This window comes from Phyllobates terribilis, unplaced genomic scaffold (genome assembly GCF_046119375.1).
Source record: "Phyllobates terribilis strain yellow unplaced genomic scaffold, ASM4611937v1 Scaffold_1__5_contigs__length_1240528914, whole genome shotgun sequence".
Classification (NCBI taxonomy): domain Eukaryota; kingdom Metazoa; phylum Chordata; class Amphibia; order Anura; family Dendrobatidae; genus Phyllobates; species Phyllobates terribilis.
In genome coordinates, this window is record NW_027362761.1 from 21,711,269 (window position 1) to 21,726,520 (window position 15,252).

General features: G+C 41.7%; 1 protein-coding gene across 1 annotated transcript in view; it reads right to left on the bottom strand.

The window, feature by feature from the left end:
* JAK3 (Janus kinase 3) overlaps positions 1 to 15,252 on the bottom strand; it is a 792,993-nt gene that overhangs the window by 503,232 nt on the left and 274,509 nt on the right. Inside the window, exons 7-8 of the mRNA XM_073658556.1 lie at positions 13,234 to 13,356; positions 6,207 to 6,364 (exon numbers count right to left, since the gene is read on the bottom strand). Coding sequence (XP_073514657.1) covers positions 6,207 to 6,364; positions 13,234 to 13,356 — 281 coding nt within the window. The remainder of the gene's footprint in view (positions 1 to 6,206; positions 6,365 to 13,233; positions 13,357 to 15,252) is intronic.

Sequence of the window (15,252 nt, forward strand, 5' to 3'; positions counted from 1 at the left end):
CACATGGGAAGATAAGGTAGTAAAATGTTAAAATAACATTTACTGGCAAATGTCACGGTTGAAAGCAATGCAAAGGTGCAAAAATGCATCAAAAACGCTACGTGTGAACATAGCCCAAGATGTGGAGGAGAATTTTTGTTTTTGGTTATTTATTTTGCCTTATATACACAAGTCAATACCCTGGAAACGATGTTCCTTAATATTTTTCCTAGGAAAATCCATTTTGGTTTCGTTTTTGTATGTTTTATTGTGAGTCCGTAAAAGTGGCATAATACTCTGAAAACACTGGGACCTAGCAGTCAGTGATGCTTCCAGGGGTCTTCCCCATGCAGTTCCCATGTAATTTGAGTACTGCTCCCATAGATTTTGGCAATTTTTAGGCCCTCTGCAGACCTCCGGGGGCGGGGAGGGGGCGCCGGAAAAATGCAAGAGTTTCCCATAGACTTACATTGGGCTCGTTGCTCGGGTCGAGCACTCGAGCATTCCAATTTGCTCGACTCACATTAATGACTGGGACAATTTTTACAATTCTGACCACTGTCACTTTATGAGGTAATAACTCTGGAATGCTTCAACGGATCCCACTGATTGTGAGACTGTTTTTTCGTGACATATTGTACTTCATGATAATGGTAAAACTTCTTCGATATGTATTGCGTTTATTTGTGAAAAAATCTGAAATTTGGTGAAAATTTAGAAAATTTTGCAATTTTCAAAATTTGAATTGTCATGCCCTTAAATCAGAGAGATACGTATGTCACACAAAATAGTTAATAAATAACATTTCCCACATGTCTACTTTACATCAGCACAATTTTGGAACCAAAATAGTTTTTGTTAGGAGGTTATAAGGGTTAAAAGTTAACCAGCGATTTCTCATTTTTCCAACAAAATTTACAAAAACATTTTTTTTGGGACCACATCACATTTTAAGTGACTTTGAGGGGCCTTTATGACAGAAAATACCCAAAAATGACACAATTCTAAAAACTGCACCCCTCAAGATGCTCAAAACCACATTCAAGAAGTTTATTAACCCTTCAGGTGCTTCACACCTTCAATTTTGGGAATGTGGAAAAAAAATGAACATTTAACTTTTTTCCCAAAAATGTGTCTTTAGACCCCAATTTTTTTATTTTCGCAAGGGTATCAGGAAAAAAATGGACCCCAAAATTGGTTGTGCAATTTCTCCTGAGCACGCCAATACCCCATATGTGGAGGAAAACCACTCTATGGGCACACAGCAGATTTCGAAAGGCAAGGAGCGCCATTTGACTTTTTGAATGTAAAATTTGCTTAAATAATTAAAAGACGCAATGTTGCGTTTGTATTTGATGTGCCTAAACAGTGGAGACCCCCCACAAGTGACACCATTTTGAAAACTAGACCCCTCAGGGAACTTATCTAGGTTTGTGGTGAGCACCTTGAACCCCCAGGTGCTTCACAGAAGTTTAGAACATTGAGCCATAAAAATCAAATTTTCACATTTTCCCCACAAAAATGTTTTTCAGCCTCCAATTTTGCATTTTCATAAAGGTAACAGGAGAAATTTCACCATGCAATTTGTTGTGCAATTTCTCTTGAGTAACCCGATACCCATATGTAGGGGAAAACAACTGTTTGGGCGCACGGAAGGATTCGGAAAGGAAGGAGCACCATTTGATTTTTTGAATGTAAAATTTTCTTGAATAATTAGCGGACGCCATGTTGCGTTTGGGGAGCCCCTGATGTGCCTAAACAGTGGAAACCCCTCACAAGAGAGACCATTTTGGAAACTACATCCCTCAAGGATTTTATCAAGAGGTATAGTGAACATTTTGAACCCAGAGGTATGACACAGAATTTGATAACATTAGGTCATCATATTGAATAAGTTGAACTTGTCATTAGTCTTGAGCGCAAGTGCTCGCTACTTTAGTTTGCATCGGATACTCGGGTATGCACCAAGTATCGCGGGTGCTCAAGTGACATGCTCGAGTCCCCGCCCGCATGTTTCACGGTTGCTAGACACCCAAAAAAAAAACATGTGGGGATCGCTCGTGCATGGCAGGCAAATTTTTTTTTATTATTTTTTTTATATATTTTTTAATATTTTTACAATTTTTTTTTCACTTTCTGACACTTTTCTTACTTTTACACATTGTCCCACTATGGGACTTTCACTTTTTACAGTCTGATCGACTGTATAGCATAGAGATGCAGCAGCATTCCTGTGCTATTCAGCCTGTCAGCGCTGCACAAGGAGAAGGTACTTTGATCGCGCACTGCGCATGATTAAAGTAACTTCCTCCTGTCTGGTGACCCGGATGTCGTCATGACGACATCCGGGTCACCATGACAACCACCGGGACCTGGCTCAGATAGAAAGGGACGCGGAGAGCAGGTAAGTATCGGTGCTTACCTCCCCTTGCTCCCGGAATGCTGCGATCAACTTTGATTGAAGCATTTTGGGGGTTAATGTGCAGGGAGCAGTGCGGAACAGCTCCTTGCACATAGTACCAAGGGTCAGCTGTGACAATCAGCTGACACCCAGCGGTGATCATGCCTGCAAAGCCTGTGTGTGGGAGCAGTCTCCAGGGTGTATTATTACGTATCTGGCCCAAAAGGCCCAGGGCACGTAAACGTATTAATACACCTCATGTCAGAAAGGGGTTAAGCTTGGTGATGCATACCTGTACTGATGATGATTCTGGTGATGTATACATGTACTGATGATGGTTCTCTTTTTGTATTCATGTACTGATAATGGCTCTAGTGCTTAATTCATGTACTGATGGCAGTTCTGGTTCTGAATTCATGTACTGATGGTGGATCTGTAGCCAAGTGCTGATGGTGATGCTATATTCTTGTAATGAGCTGGTTCTAGTGCAGTATATATGTACTGATAATGGTTCTGTATTCATGTACTTATGATGGCACTGGTGATATGTACATGTACTGATGGTGAATCTGGTGCTAAATATAAGTATCGATGGTGGTTCTGGGTCCTGTATTCATGTACTGATGATGGTTCTAGTGATGTATTCATGTACTGATGATGGTTCTTGTAATGTATTAATTTGCAGATGGTTGTTTTAGTGCTGTATTCATGAGCTGATGGTGGCTCTAGTGCAGTATTCATGTACTGTTCATGGTTCTGGTACTATATTAATGTACTGAGAATGATCCTGGTGTTGTATTTGTGCACTCATGGTGACTCTGGTGCTGCGCTCATATACTGATGATGGTTGTGGTGCTGTATGCATGTACTGACGATGGTTCTGCATTCATGGACTGATGGTTCTGGTGATGTATTCATGTATTGATAATGGATCTGGTGCTGTATTCATGTACTGATGATGTTCTGGTGATGTATTCATGCACATAGGGTGGCTGTGGTGCTGTATTCATGTACCGATGATGGTTCTGATGATGTATTTGTTTACTTATGGTGGTTGTGGTAATGTATTCATGTACTCATGGTATTTCTGGTATATTATTTGTGCACTCATGGTGGTTCTAGTGTTGTATTCATGTGCTGTGGATGGTTCTCGTACAGTATTCATGTACCAATGGAGGTGCTAGTGCAGTATTCATGTACTCATAGTGTTCTAGTGAGGTATTCATGTACGGATGGTAGTTCTGGTGCTGTATTTGTTAAATAGTAATAATGGTTATGGTGGTGTATTCATGTACTAATAATAGTTCTGGTGATGTATTCATATACAAATGTTGGTTCTAGTGCTGTAATTATGTACTGATAGAGAATACAAATACAAAAGATGGAGTATATGAAGCCCAAAGTGGATGCAAAAATATAAAGGCCTAATATGCTAAAAATTAAATTTTTATTGCAAAGATCCTCCTTGCGGAGAGTGACATGTTAAGTATGTCAAGGTGAGGAGACTTTTGAGCTGCAATGCTACTCTGGGAAATATGCAAATTGTCTCTTAAGAGAGGATGAAGACTAGAAGTCTAGTGTCATTTATAGGAAGTAGCAATCCTAAAAGTCAATATCGATTCTCTAACGAGCATTGTCACATAACTTAGGATAAAAGCCAGAACCAGAATCTCAGTTTGTAGACACTGTGTTTCGGTATACTGCCCCTCGTCAGTGCAAAGTGTAAGATCTGGTTTAGCTCAGTGAGAGGGATCTGACCGGGATCCAAAGGGTAATGTTTCTCCTTGCGGAGAGTGACATGTTCTAGTCCTCTTCCTCTCTGAAGAGACAATTTGCATATTTCGCAGAGGAGCATTGTGACTCAATTATACTCTCCACTTTTGTCCAATGACCTGCCCTGAATGGAATATTCACCTCCCCATTTTGTTTTAATGCAGTTTGGCAGACAGAAGAACAGGAACACCAAGAAAAAGATCTTCCTCTTTTCTGTAACTTATGTGAATGTCTTCGCTGACAACAGACAACAGACAGGGTACAGCAAGTTAGACAAAAATAAGAGATATCTTGGATTTTTTTTGAGGATGAAACAAAATACAGTAGTTTTTAAAGGGTACCTGTCACATCCTAGCTACCCTCTACACTGCCCTCATAGCATTGTTAGTGATGCAATGTGCATCACTAACAAGCTTTTTCCATTAAAATTGGTTCCGCTATAATGATTTTATAATCTTTAATATACTTAGATAATACCGGCTCATTCAGTCATAGGGGTGTGCTTGTCATATTCAGTCATGGGCGGGCGCAGCATTCACTCACTGCTGGCGCCGCCCATGGATTTGAATCCTGCTCCCGGCAAGCGCTGATATTGTGGGGCGCAGGCGCACTTGTACATGTCCGGCCGCCTGCGCAGAGAGGCTGTGTGATTACCAGCTTCACTGCCTTTTGCTATGACGTGCTATGTTCCCCGTGTATGCGCAGTGAAGCTGTGTAGTTCGCAGCTTCACTGCACATGCGCTATGACGCTCTATTCCTCGAGCTTGCGCAGTGAGGCTGTGTGATTACCAGCTTCACTGCGCACACGCGGGGAACATGGCGCGTCATAGCAAAAGGCAGTGAAGCTGGTAATCACACAGCCTCACTGCGCAGGTGGCCAGACATATACAAGTGCGCTTGCGCCCCACAATATCAGCACTTTCCGGGAGCAGTATTCAAATATATGGGTGGCGTCAGCAAAGAGTGAATGCTGCACCCCCCCCATGACTGAATATGACAAGCACGCTCCTATGACTGAACGAGCAGGTACGATCTAAGTATATTAAACGTTATAAAATCATTATAGCTGCACCAATTTTCATGGAAAAAGCTTGTTAGTGATGCACATTGCATCACTAACAATGCTATGAGGGCAGTGTAGAGGGCAGCTAGGACGTGACAGGTTCCCTTTAAAGAGAATCTGTCACCAGGTTTTTGTCACCTATTGAGAGAGCAGCATAATGTAAATACAGTGACTTTGATTCCAGCAATGTGTCACTTACTGAGTTGCTTGTTGTAATTTTCATAAATCACTGTTTATCAGCAGGAGATTAAGGCTGTGTGCCCACTATGCGTTTTTCAAGCGTTTTTTATGCGGATTTTCCGCAACGCAAATGCTTGCAAAATGCTTGGCAATCCATGCCCCATGATCCCCAATGAAAATCTGCATGTCCTGTGCCCATGCTGCGGAATTTTCCACAGCGGATTTTCCTTGCGGAAAAATCCGCAGCATGTCCATTATTTGTGCGGATTTGAGGTCCCAATGCACTTGAAAAACGCAAGCCAAACCCGCATGTAAAAACGCTGCAAAAAAGCGTCAAAAACGCGTGTAAAATCCGCAAGCGTTTTTACATGCAGAAACGCTGCAGAAATTTTCTGCTTCATTTCTGCATCGTGGGCACATAGCCTAACACTAGTAAACCTGCTGTCATGTAGTTCTTCATATTTATGAGCTCTGTACAACCCATCTACATCACTCATTGGCAGCTTTCTGCCTATGCACAGTGTACACAGAAAGCTGTCAATCAGTGGTGTGGGCAGAGTTATACAAAGCAATCAAATGACTGGTAGATCTGCAGCAGATAAAACAGTGTTAAACCTAGCAACAATTACTATTAAATCAAGTGATTTGCAGATCGACTATTTATCACATTATCAGTTTAATGATATTAGTGTTTGAAAATACAGTAAACATTAAAGGTAGGTATTGTAGACAGGACTTTAAATGCAACTCCAATATTCATAAGTAAATCTGAATGAGGAAATAAATGTTCATCATCAATAAATAACTCACGTGATTGGACCATGACACTGATTATCCAAGTTCCACCTCAATCTTGGGGGAGCAACTTCCTCACAAAAATAATGTTGTGAGTCTGTAGTTAACCGGTAATATCCATCGACCAGAGACACAAAAGAAAGAGCATCTCTTAACATTCGGAACCGTGACTCCTTAGGAATAAATAAGCAGGTATTAAAGAACTAGTGACAAAAACTTGTAATTGAAAGTGGCAAATTGATCTCTAATCAATTACTAGTGTGTCTATTTGTATGTAATACAGATTACAAATGGTGCTTTTCTCATACTTCTTACATGTTGGCTTAAAACTGATCTGCTAGCCTATCAGCATAAGATAGAAAGGGATAGAATTAATTCAGTGATGTGAATCACTACATCCAGTATTTTTTATATGAAAAGCTGTTTAAATGCTGGCAACCTGTAATGCTTTACCATCTACAAGCTTTACTATCTACACATGGGACTAACAGTTTCCCTCCATTGGCGAAACTTGAAACTTGTGGACCCCAATGCAAAATTTCCAACCGGACCCCATATTATCATTGTCTTTAATACCATTGGTCTTCTTCTCTGGGCAACCAGCTCCAAGACCCAGGTGCAACTGCAACCGCTGCACTCACCATAGTTTTCCCCTTATTGCCATAGCCAAATGTATATCATATTAATACATAAATACTGTTTATTTCAGATAAATAGAGGTGCTTTAGTATCTCCATGTGCCTCACATAATAGTAACTTTTATGCAAGGCATATTGGAGCTACTAATGTAAGATACATGATGAAGTTACTTACCATGAATCTTAAGCACATGGATTTATTAATTTAGAAATCCAATGTGCCTAACATTGGGGTAGGGTCCCATATATCAGTGAGCGCCTATTTGATGCAAGACCAGGGTGCAGGAGTGATGGGGCTGCTTAATAAAAGTCATAGCAGCTTTTGCCTGTATTATTATAAATTTGCGCTGGATAAAGTGCCTGAGGTGATGAAAAGAATGGACTAAGATACCAGGTAGGTATAAAAATAAATATAGTTTATTTATTTGACGATAAAGTGCTTATATCCGTATAAAAAATCATAAAATGCTTCTTGCTCACTTTTAGAGAGGCTTTGTATGTGAGGGTTTATAAACAGGCGGGGGGGGGGGGGAGAGGGGTACCTGTGGGAGAATCCAAAAATTATATATGAGAGGCAAGATAATAAAATGGTATGGGTGTTGTGGATCCGATGTCTAGTTGGGCAAGAAGTACCTGGTATGTCTTTTGCAGGTCTAGACGTGCCTGGGGAGGGTATAAAGGGTGGACACTCAACTCAAGTGAGTACTACACTCTATATAATAATAAACATGGTAGTTTGGTTAACGAATGATGAGATTCTGCTTTTTTTCTGTACAGCGTGAATAAAGTGAATTATGCCAAGTACTGTCCATACAGTGAGGTTGGGGGCCCATATCTGCACAGGGGCCGACCAGGGGATTCCTTTGTTTCCCTATAGGCCAGTCCAAGCCTGCCCACTAGCGCCAAATAATAAAATATTATTATAAATTTACTGTAAATTGACAGGATAGGTCAGCAATATCAGATTAGTTCAAGTTTGACACTTGGATTCTGCAGATCAGGTCATATTCTCTTGATTTGGGTCTGATGTGCAGTACTTGGCACCGCCACTACACTTGGAATTCAGCTGTTCAGAGGCGGCGTTAGGTAGAAACTGGGCAATTGCACAGGGTCCCCACACCCTTGGAGCCCTCAGTGTCTACAGCAGGAGCTGCACTGATAATAGCATTTTCAGTGTAGCTTCTTATGTGGAGACTGCTTCAGGACCTTTGGTGACATCATGATAATGTGACTGGTCATATGACAGTTATGTCACCACAGGTCTTGTACTCTGTGGGCCTTCAGGCCCTTTGGTGACATTATGATCATGTGACTGGTCATGTGACTGTTGTCACCACAGGTCCTTTTCTTTGTATCTGTGTGTCTGTCTCTCTGTCTTTGTATCTATTTGTGTGTGCTTCTGTCTGTTTTTGTGTCTGTCTGTCTTTGCATCTGTGTGTGTATGTCTCTATCTCTCTTTGTACAACCCCTGGCAAAAATTCTGGAATCACCGGGCTCGGAGGATGTTCATTCAGTTGTTTAATGTTGTTGAAAAAAAGCAGATCACAGACATGGCACAAAGCTAAAGTCATTTCAAATGGCAACTTTATGGATTTAAGAAACACTAAATGAAATCAAGAAAAAAAATGTGGTACTCAGTAAGGGTAATTTTTTTCAGACCAAGCAGAGGGAAAAAAATTATGGAATCACTCAATTCTGAGGAAAAAATTATGGGATCATTTTCAATTTTAATTTCCAAAACTAAGACCTGCATCAAATTAGATGTGCTCGTTAGTCTGCATCTAAAAAGGAGTGATCACACCTTGGAGAGCTGTTGCACCAAGTGGACTGACATGAATCATGGCTCCAACACGAGAGATGTCAATTGAAACAAAGGAGAGGATTATCAAACTCTTAAAAGAAGGTAAATCATCACGCAATGTTGCAAAAGATGTTGGTTGTTCACAGTCAGCTGTGTCTAAAATCTGGACCAAATACAAACAACATGGGAAGGTTGTTAAAGGCAAACATACTGGTAGACCAAGGAAGACATCAAAGCATCAAGACAGGAAACTTAAAGCAATATGTCTCTAAAACAGGAAATGCACAACAAAACAAATGAGGAACGAATGGGAGGAAACTGGAGTCAATGTCTGTGACCGAACTGTAAGAAACCGCCTAAAGGAAATGGGATTTACATACAGAAATGCTAAACAAAAGCCATCATTAACCTAAACAGAAAAAAACAAGGTTACAATGAGCTAAGGAAAAGCATTCGTGGACTATAGATGACTGGATGAAAGTCATATTCAGTGATGAATCGCGAATCAGCATTGGGCAAGGTGATGATGCTGGAACTTTTGTTTGGTGCCGTTCCAATGAGATTTATACAGATGACTGCATGAAGAGAACATGCAAATTTCCACAGTCATTGATGATATGGGGCTGCATGTCAGATAAAGGCACTGGGGAGATGGCTGTCATTACATCTTCAATAAATGCCCAAGTTTACATTGATATTTTGGACAGTTTTCTTATCCCATCAATTGAAAGGATGTTTGTGGATGATGACATCATTTTTCAAGATGATAATGCATCCTGCCATAGAGGAAAATTGGTGAAAACATTCCTTGAAAGAAGACACATAAGGTCAATGTCATGGCCTGCGAATAGTCCGCATCTCAATACAATTGAAAATCTTTGGTGGAAGTTGAAGAAAATGGTCCATGACAAGGCTCCAACCTGCAAAGCTGATCTGGCAACAGCAATTAGAGAAAATTAGAGCCAGATTGATGAAGAGTACTGTTTGTCACTCATTAAGTCCATGCCTCAGAGACAGCAAGCTGTTATTAAAGCCAGAGGTGGTGCAACAAAATACTAGTGATGTATTGGAGTGTTCTTTTGTGTGTTTGTTTTTCATGATTCCATAATTTTTTCCTCAGCATTGAATGATTCCATAATTTTTTTCCCTCTGCTTGGTCTGAAAAAAATTACTCTTACTAAGTACCACATTTTTTATTTTGATTTCTTTTAGTGTTTCTTAAAGCCATAAAGTTGCCATTTGAAATTACTTTAGTTTTGTGCCATGTCTGTGATCTGCTTTTTTTTCCAACAACATTAAACAACTGAATGAACATCCTCCGAGCCCGGTGATTCCATAATTTTTGCCAGGGGTTGTATCTATCTGTGTGATTGTCTGCCTTTGTGTCTGTTTTTGCATGTGTGTGCGTGTGTGTTTGATCCTGATTGTATACTTCAGTAAAAATAAAATTTCAGCCAATAAATCAGTGCCTGAGAACAAGGACTTAAAAAAAGTTGTTTTTTAACTTTTATATGTACAGTGAATAAAATAATTATTTGATCCCTTGCTGTTTTTGTAAGTTTGCCCATGGACAAAGACATGCACAGTCTATAATTTTAATGGTAGGTTAATTTTAACATTGAGAGATAGAATATCCCCAAAAAAAATCAAGAAAATCACATTGTAAAAATTAGATACATTTATTTGCATTTTGCAGTGAGAAATAAGTATTTGATCCCCTACAAAACCATTGAGTTCTGGCTCCTACAGACCAGTTAGATGCTCCTAATCAACTTGTTACCTGCATTAAAGACAGCTGTCTGACATAGTCATCTGTATAAAAGATTCCTGTCCACAGACTCAATTAATTAGTCAGACTCTAACCTCTACACCATGGGCAAGACCAGAAAGCTCTCTAAGGATGTCAGGGACAAGTTCATAGACCAGCACAAAGCTGGAATGGGCTGCAAAACCATAAGTAAGACGTTGGGTGAGAAGGAGACAACTGTTGGTGCAATAGTAAAAAAAATGGAAGAAATACAAAATGACTGTCAATCGACATCGATCTGGGGCACCATGCAAAATCTCACCTCGTGGGGTATCCTTAACCATGAGGAAGGTAAGAGATCAGCCTAAAACTACACGGTGGGAACTTGTTAATGATCTCAAGGCAGCTGGGACCACAGTCACCAAGAAAACCATTGGTAACACATTACGCCTTAAAGGTTTAAAATCCTGCCGTGCCCACAAGGTCCCCCTGCTCAAGAAGGCACATTTGCAGGCCCGTCTGAAGTTTGCCAATGAACACCTGGATGATTCTGTGAGTTATTGGGAGAAGGTCCTCTGGTCAGATGAGACAAAAATTGAGCTCTTTTTGAATGCCCTTTGTTTTTGTCTTATTAAACTTTGCACTGTCTTATTTATCCATAATGGTTTCCTTTTATTCCTGGACATTTTATTACCAGAGGGTATAAATTTTCTACAGGATTTTAGTAGTATTTCCTTAAACATGCCCCATTTATTTTCGGTATCCCCAGTTACCATGACATGCTCCCAGTCTACACAATTAAGCTCTTCCCTTAATTTGTTGAAATCAGCTTAGAATATTAATATTGAGCAGAATTAATTTCAGCCTATTGATACGGCCCTCCACAACAGTCACGGTCTCTCATGTGGACTATCTGGAAAATTAATTGTCCACCCCTCGTATAGGATGTAGATAGTTGACTGTAAAATAGTATTTTGTAGGGAAGTTCTGTCCAGCAGGGTAAGTGAGAGTTAAGAGTTGGGACTAGCCCACAATGGGAGGGGCTAGTGCCCGGGAAATCAGACTACTTCCTGATAGTTAGTCAGATGGGAGATCCACAGCTAGAATAGACTGGAGGGAGGAATAGCAAGATCCTAAAGAGAGTTACTGACGAGACTAAGAGACCTTCCAGAAGGCGTTATCGGATAAGACGCCAAGTCACAAGAAACCCTGATGGTAACGGACCTAAAGAGGACTGAGAGCATGGGACTAGTGGGAGTCCCGAGTGGTAGATCCAGGGCGTCCATAGTGATAGGACCCAGAACTGTTGTAAAATGCCAGGGCGATGTGGAGCAGCATCTCGTCCATGGCTACTGCCCTCGGTCACTTTATAGTGGATTGGCAGGTATCAGGCATTGGTTGTGCTGTGGATAGTGGATTAAATTTGTTTAGGTTATGAACAAATACACAGAGTAAAGCTCCCAACTTACAGTATTGCTACAGCACAGTAAACATTTTAGGGGTGGAAAAAATGCTGCAAAGTAAGAATGCTTTAAAAATAGAAGCATGAATAGTTAATTTTTATCGATTTAAGAAAATCTGTCAGCAAGTTTTTGCTACCTCATCTGAGAGCAGCATGAAGTAGGCCAGCACACTTGTAGTGTTAAAAGTAATCTGCCGGTGCACATTTATATGCTGTGGCCGTTGTCAGACTGTTGTGAAATATGTTGTACGCAGTATACAGCAGTTTGACATCTGATAATTCACTGAAAAAGTTTGGCTAAACTGGAGGACATATTATTTTTAAGACATAATGCTCTTTTTCCTTGAACTGAACATGTTTCTAAAATGCTGCGTGCCCACGATGCATTTCCGCCACAAAAACGCATTAAAAACGCATGTTAAGTTGTCTGCCATGTTTCCCAATGATAATCTGCATGTGCTGTGCAAATGCTGCGGACATTTCTGCTGCGGATTAACATTGCGGAAAAATCCGCAGCACTACCATTAATTTTGCGGAATCGTGGCAAAATCGCCGCCATTGACTTGCATTGGACCGCATAACATCCGCATGACTAAACGTACACATGCGGATATTATGCGATTTAATGCACCCGGGTCTGGAGAAGAGGAGACTCTCCTCCAGACCTGGGTACCATAGTACCTGTAGTTAAAAAATAATTAAAATAAAAAAAAACATTATACTCACCTTCCGATGGCCCCCGGTCTCCTTCTCCATTGCTTCCGGTGTCTTCGGCTGCTCGTGGTGGTAAAAGGACCTTCCATGATGTCATTTAGACATGTGACAGGTCACGCGACTGCCGACGTCAGCGGTCGCGTGACCTGTCACATGACTAAATAACATCATGGAAGGTCCTTTTACCACCACGAGCAGCCGAAGACACCGGAAGCAATGGAGAAGGAGACCGGAGGCCATCGGAAGGTGAGTATAATGTTTTGTTTTTATTTTTCAACATTTTAATTCTTTTTTTTACTATTGATGCTGCATTTGCAGCATCGTAATTTGGTCACACAACATAAATCCATGCCGGTTGCATGGATTTATATAGTGTGACCAAGTTGTCAAGCACTTTTCCAAATGATGCTAAAATCGTTTGGAAAAGCGCTTGATAACCTGCATGCGAAATTGCATGTTCAAAACGCTTCACAAACGCTTGTCCCTGGCTGAAAAAATGCATGTACAATCCGCATGTACAATCCGCATGTACAATCCGCATGCGTTTTTTTCTGCCAGGAAGATGCAGAAACGCTCAGGAAAAAATCCGGAGCATTTCTGCATCGTGGGCACATAGCGTTTTCTGTGTCACTGTAAGTACATTGCATTTCAGATGAAAGCAAAATAGTAAATCCACTTACCAGGACTTTGTTGTTTTGCTTGGTAATTGTCACTATACGACCTTCTCCACTTGTTTGATCAGAGTTATACTGTGTTATTCTAATATCCACAATATCCTCAAAGTCACTAAATGGCTGCCATAACTGCAAAAGAAATATTCATTTCATTAATCTCATGTAATGACATGGGTAAAAAAAAACATTCCGTATATAAAAACTGCAGAAAAATAGAAGTGTTAAGATGTGCCCACACAATCATTGCGTTTCCACTAGGTTTTTTTTTTTAGAAATTGTGGCAAACATCCTGCACTTTGAATTACACAGCCTTAAATCAATGGTAATTGTATGTCTTATCCCCACCTCAGAGTTTACTACATGGGGTTGATTGAAAATAAATAATAAATTCAATTCATGTGGAGTAATGTAAAGAAATAGGCTTTTGTAATTGGAGTTGTTAATGTTGCAATTCAATAGTTATTACATAAGCTGCCCTTCATAAGCATAGCACAAACAAAGAAAGGTGAGCAAATAACAAACATACCATGTAGGCAGCTAAGGAAGTTTCTGTGGTGTGTGCTGGAAGGAGGACAGGTTAATCTACTCCTTCTACCCTATGAGCAATATGAATATACTTAGGTTAAAGGGGTGGATCGAAGGCAAAGCATTTTTCTCCTAACTCCCTTTTTATTTAGTACCATAATTCTAAGCTATTTTGTAATATTTTTTCTTCAAAAATTCCCTTCCGTTCCCAAACTACACTGTCTAACAGCTATTGTATTTTTTTTTCCTATTTCCGGTCTGATGATGATTATCACATTGCATGCTGGGATACTCAAAGGAAGCATCATCAGGGGGCAGAGGCTCCGGTCACTGTCACAGCCCCAACCCCACCATGAAACGAAGCATCATCAGGGGGCCGAGGATGCGGTCACTGTCACAGTCCCAACCCCAGCATGAAACGAAGCATCATCAGGGGGCAGAGGATGCAGTCACAGTCACAGCCTCAACCCCACCATGAAACGAAGCATCATCAGGGGGCAGAGGATGCAGTCACGGTCACAGCCCCAACCCCACCATGAAACGAAGCATCATCAGGGGGCAGAGGATGCAGTCACGGTCACAGCCCCAACCCCACCATGAAACGAAGCATCATCAGGGGGCAGAGGATGCGGTCACGGTTACAGTCCCAACCCCACCATGAAACGAAGCATCATCAGGGGGCAGAGGCTCCGGTCACTGTCACAGCCCCAACCCCACCATGAAACGAAGCATCATCAGGGGGCAGAGGATACGGTCACGGTCACAGCCCCAACCCCACCATGAAACGAAGCATCATCAGGGGGCAGAGGCTCCGGTCACTGTCACAGCCCCAACCCCAGCATGAAACGAAGCATCATCAGGGAACAGAGGATGTAGTCACGGTCACAGCCCAAACCCCACCATGAAACGAAGCATCATCAGGGGGCAGAGGATGAGGTCACTGTTACAACCCCAACCCCACCATGAAACGAAGCATCATCAGGGGGCAGAGGATGCGGTCACGGTTACAGCCCCAACCCCACCATGAAACGAATCATCATCAGGGGGCAGAGGCTGCGGTCACTGTCACAGTCCCAACCACACCATGAAACGAAACATCATCAGGGGGCAGAGGCTGCGGTCACTGTCACAGTCCCAACCCCACCATGAAACGAAGCATCATCAGGGGGCAGAGGCTGCGGTCACTGTTACAGCCCCAACCCCACCATGAAACGAAGCATCATCAGGGGGCAGAGGCTGCGGTCACTGTCACAGTCCCAACGCCACCATGAAACGAAGCATCATCAGGGGGCAGAGGCTGCGGTCACTGTTACAGTCCCAACCCCACCATGAAACGAAGCATCATCAGGGGGTAGAGGATGCGGTCACTGTCACAGTCCCAACCACACCATGAAACGAAACATCATCAGGGGGCAGAGGCTGCGGTCACTGTCACAGTCCCAACCCCACCATGAAACGAAGAATCATCAGGGGGCAGAGGCTGCAGTCACTGTTACAGCC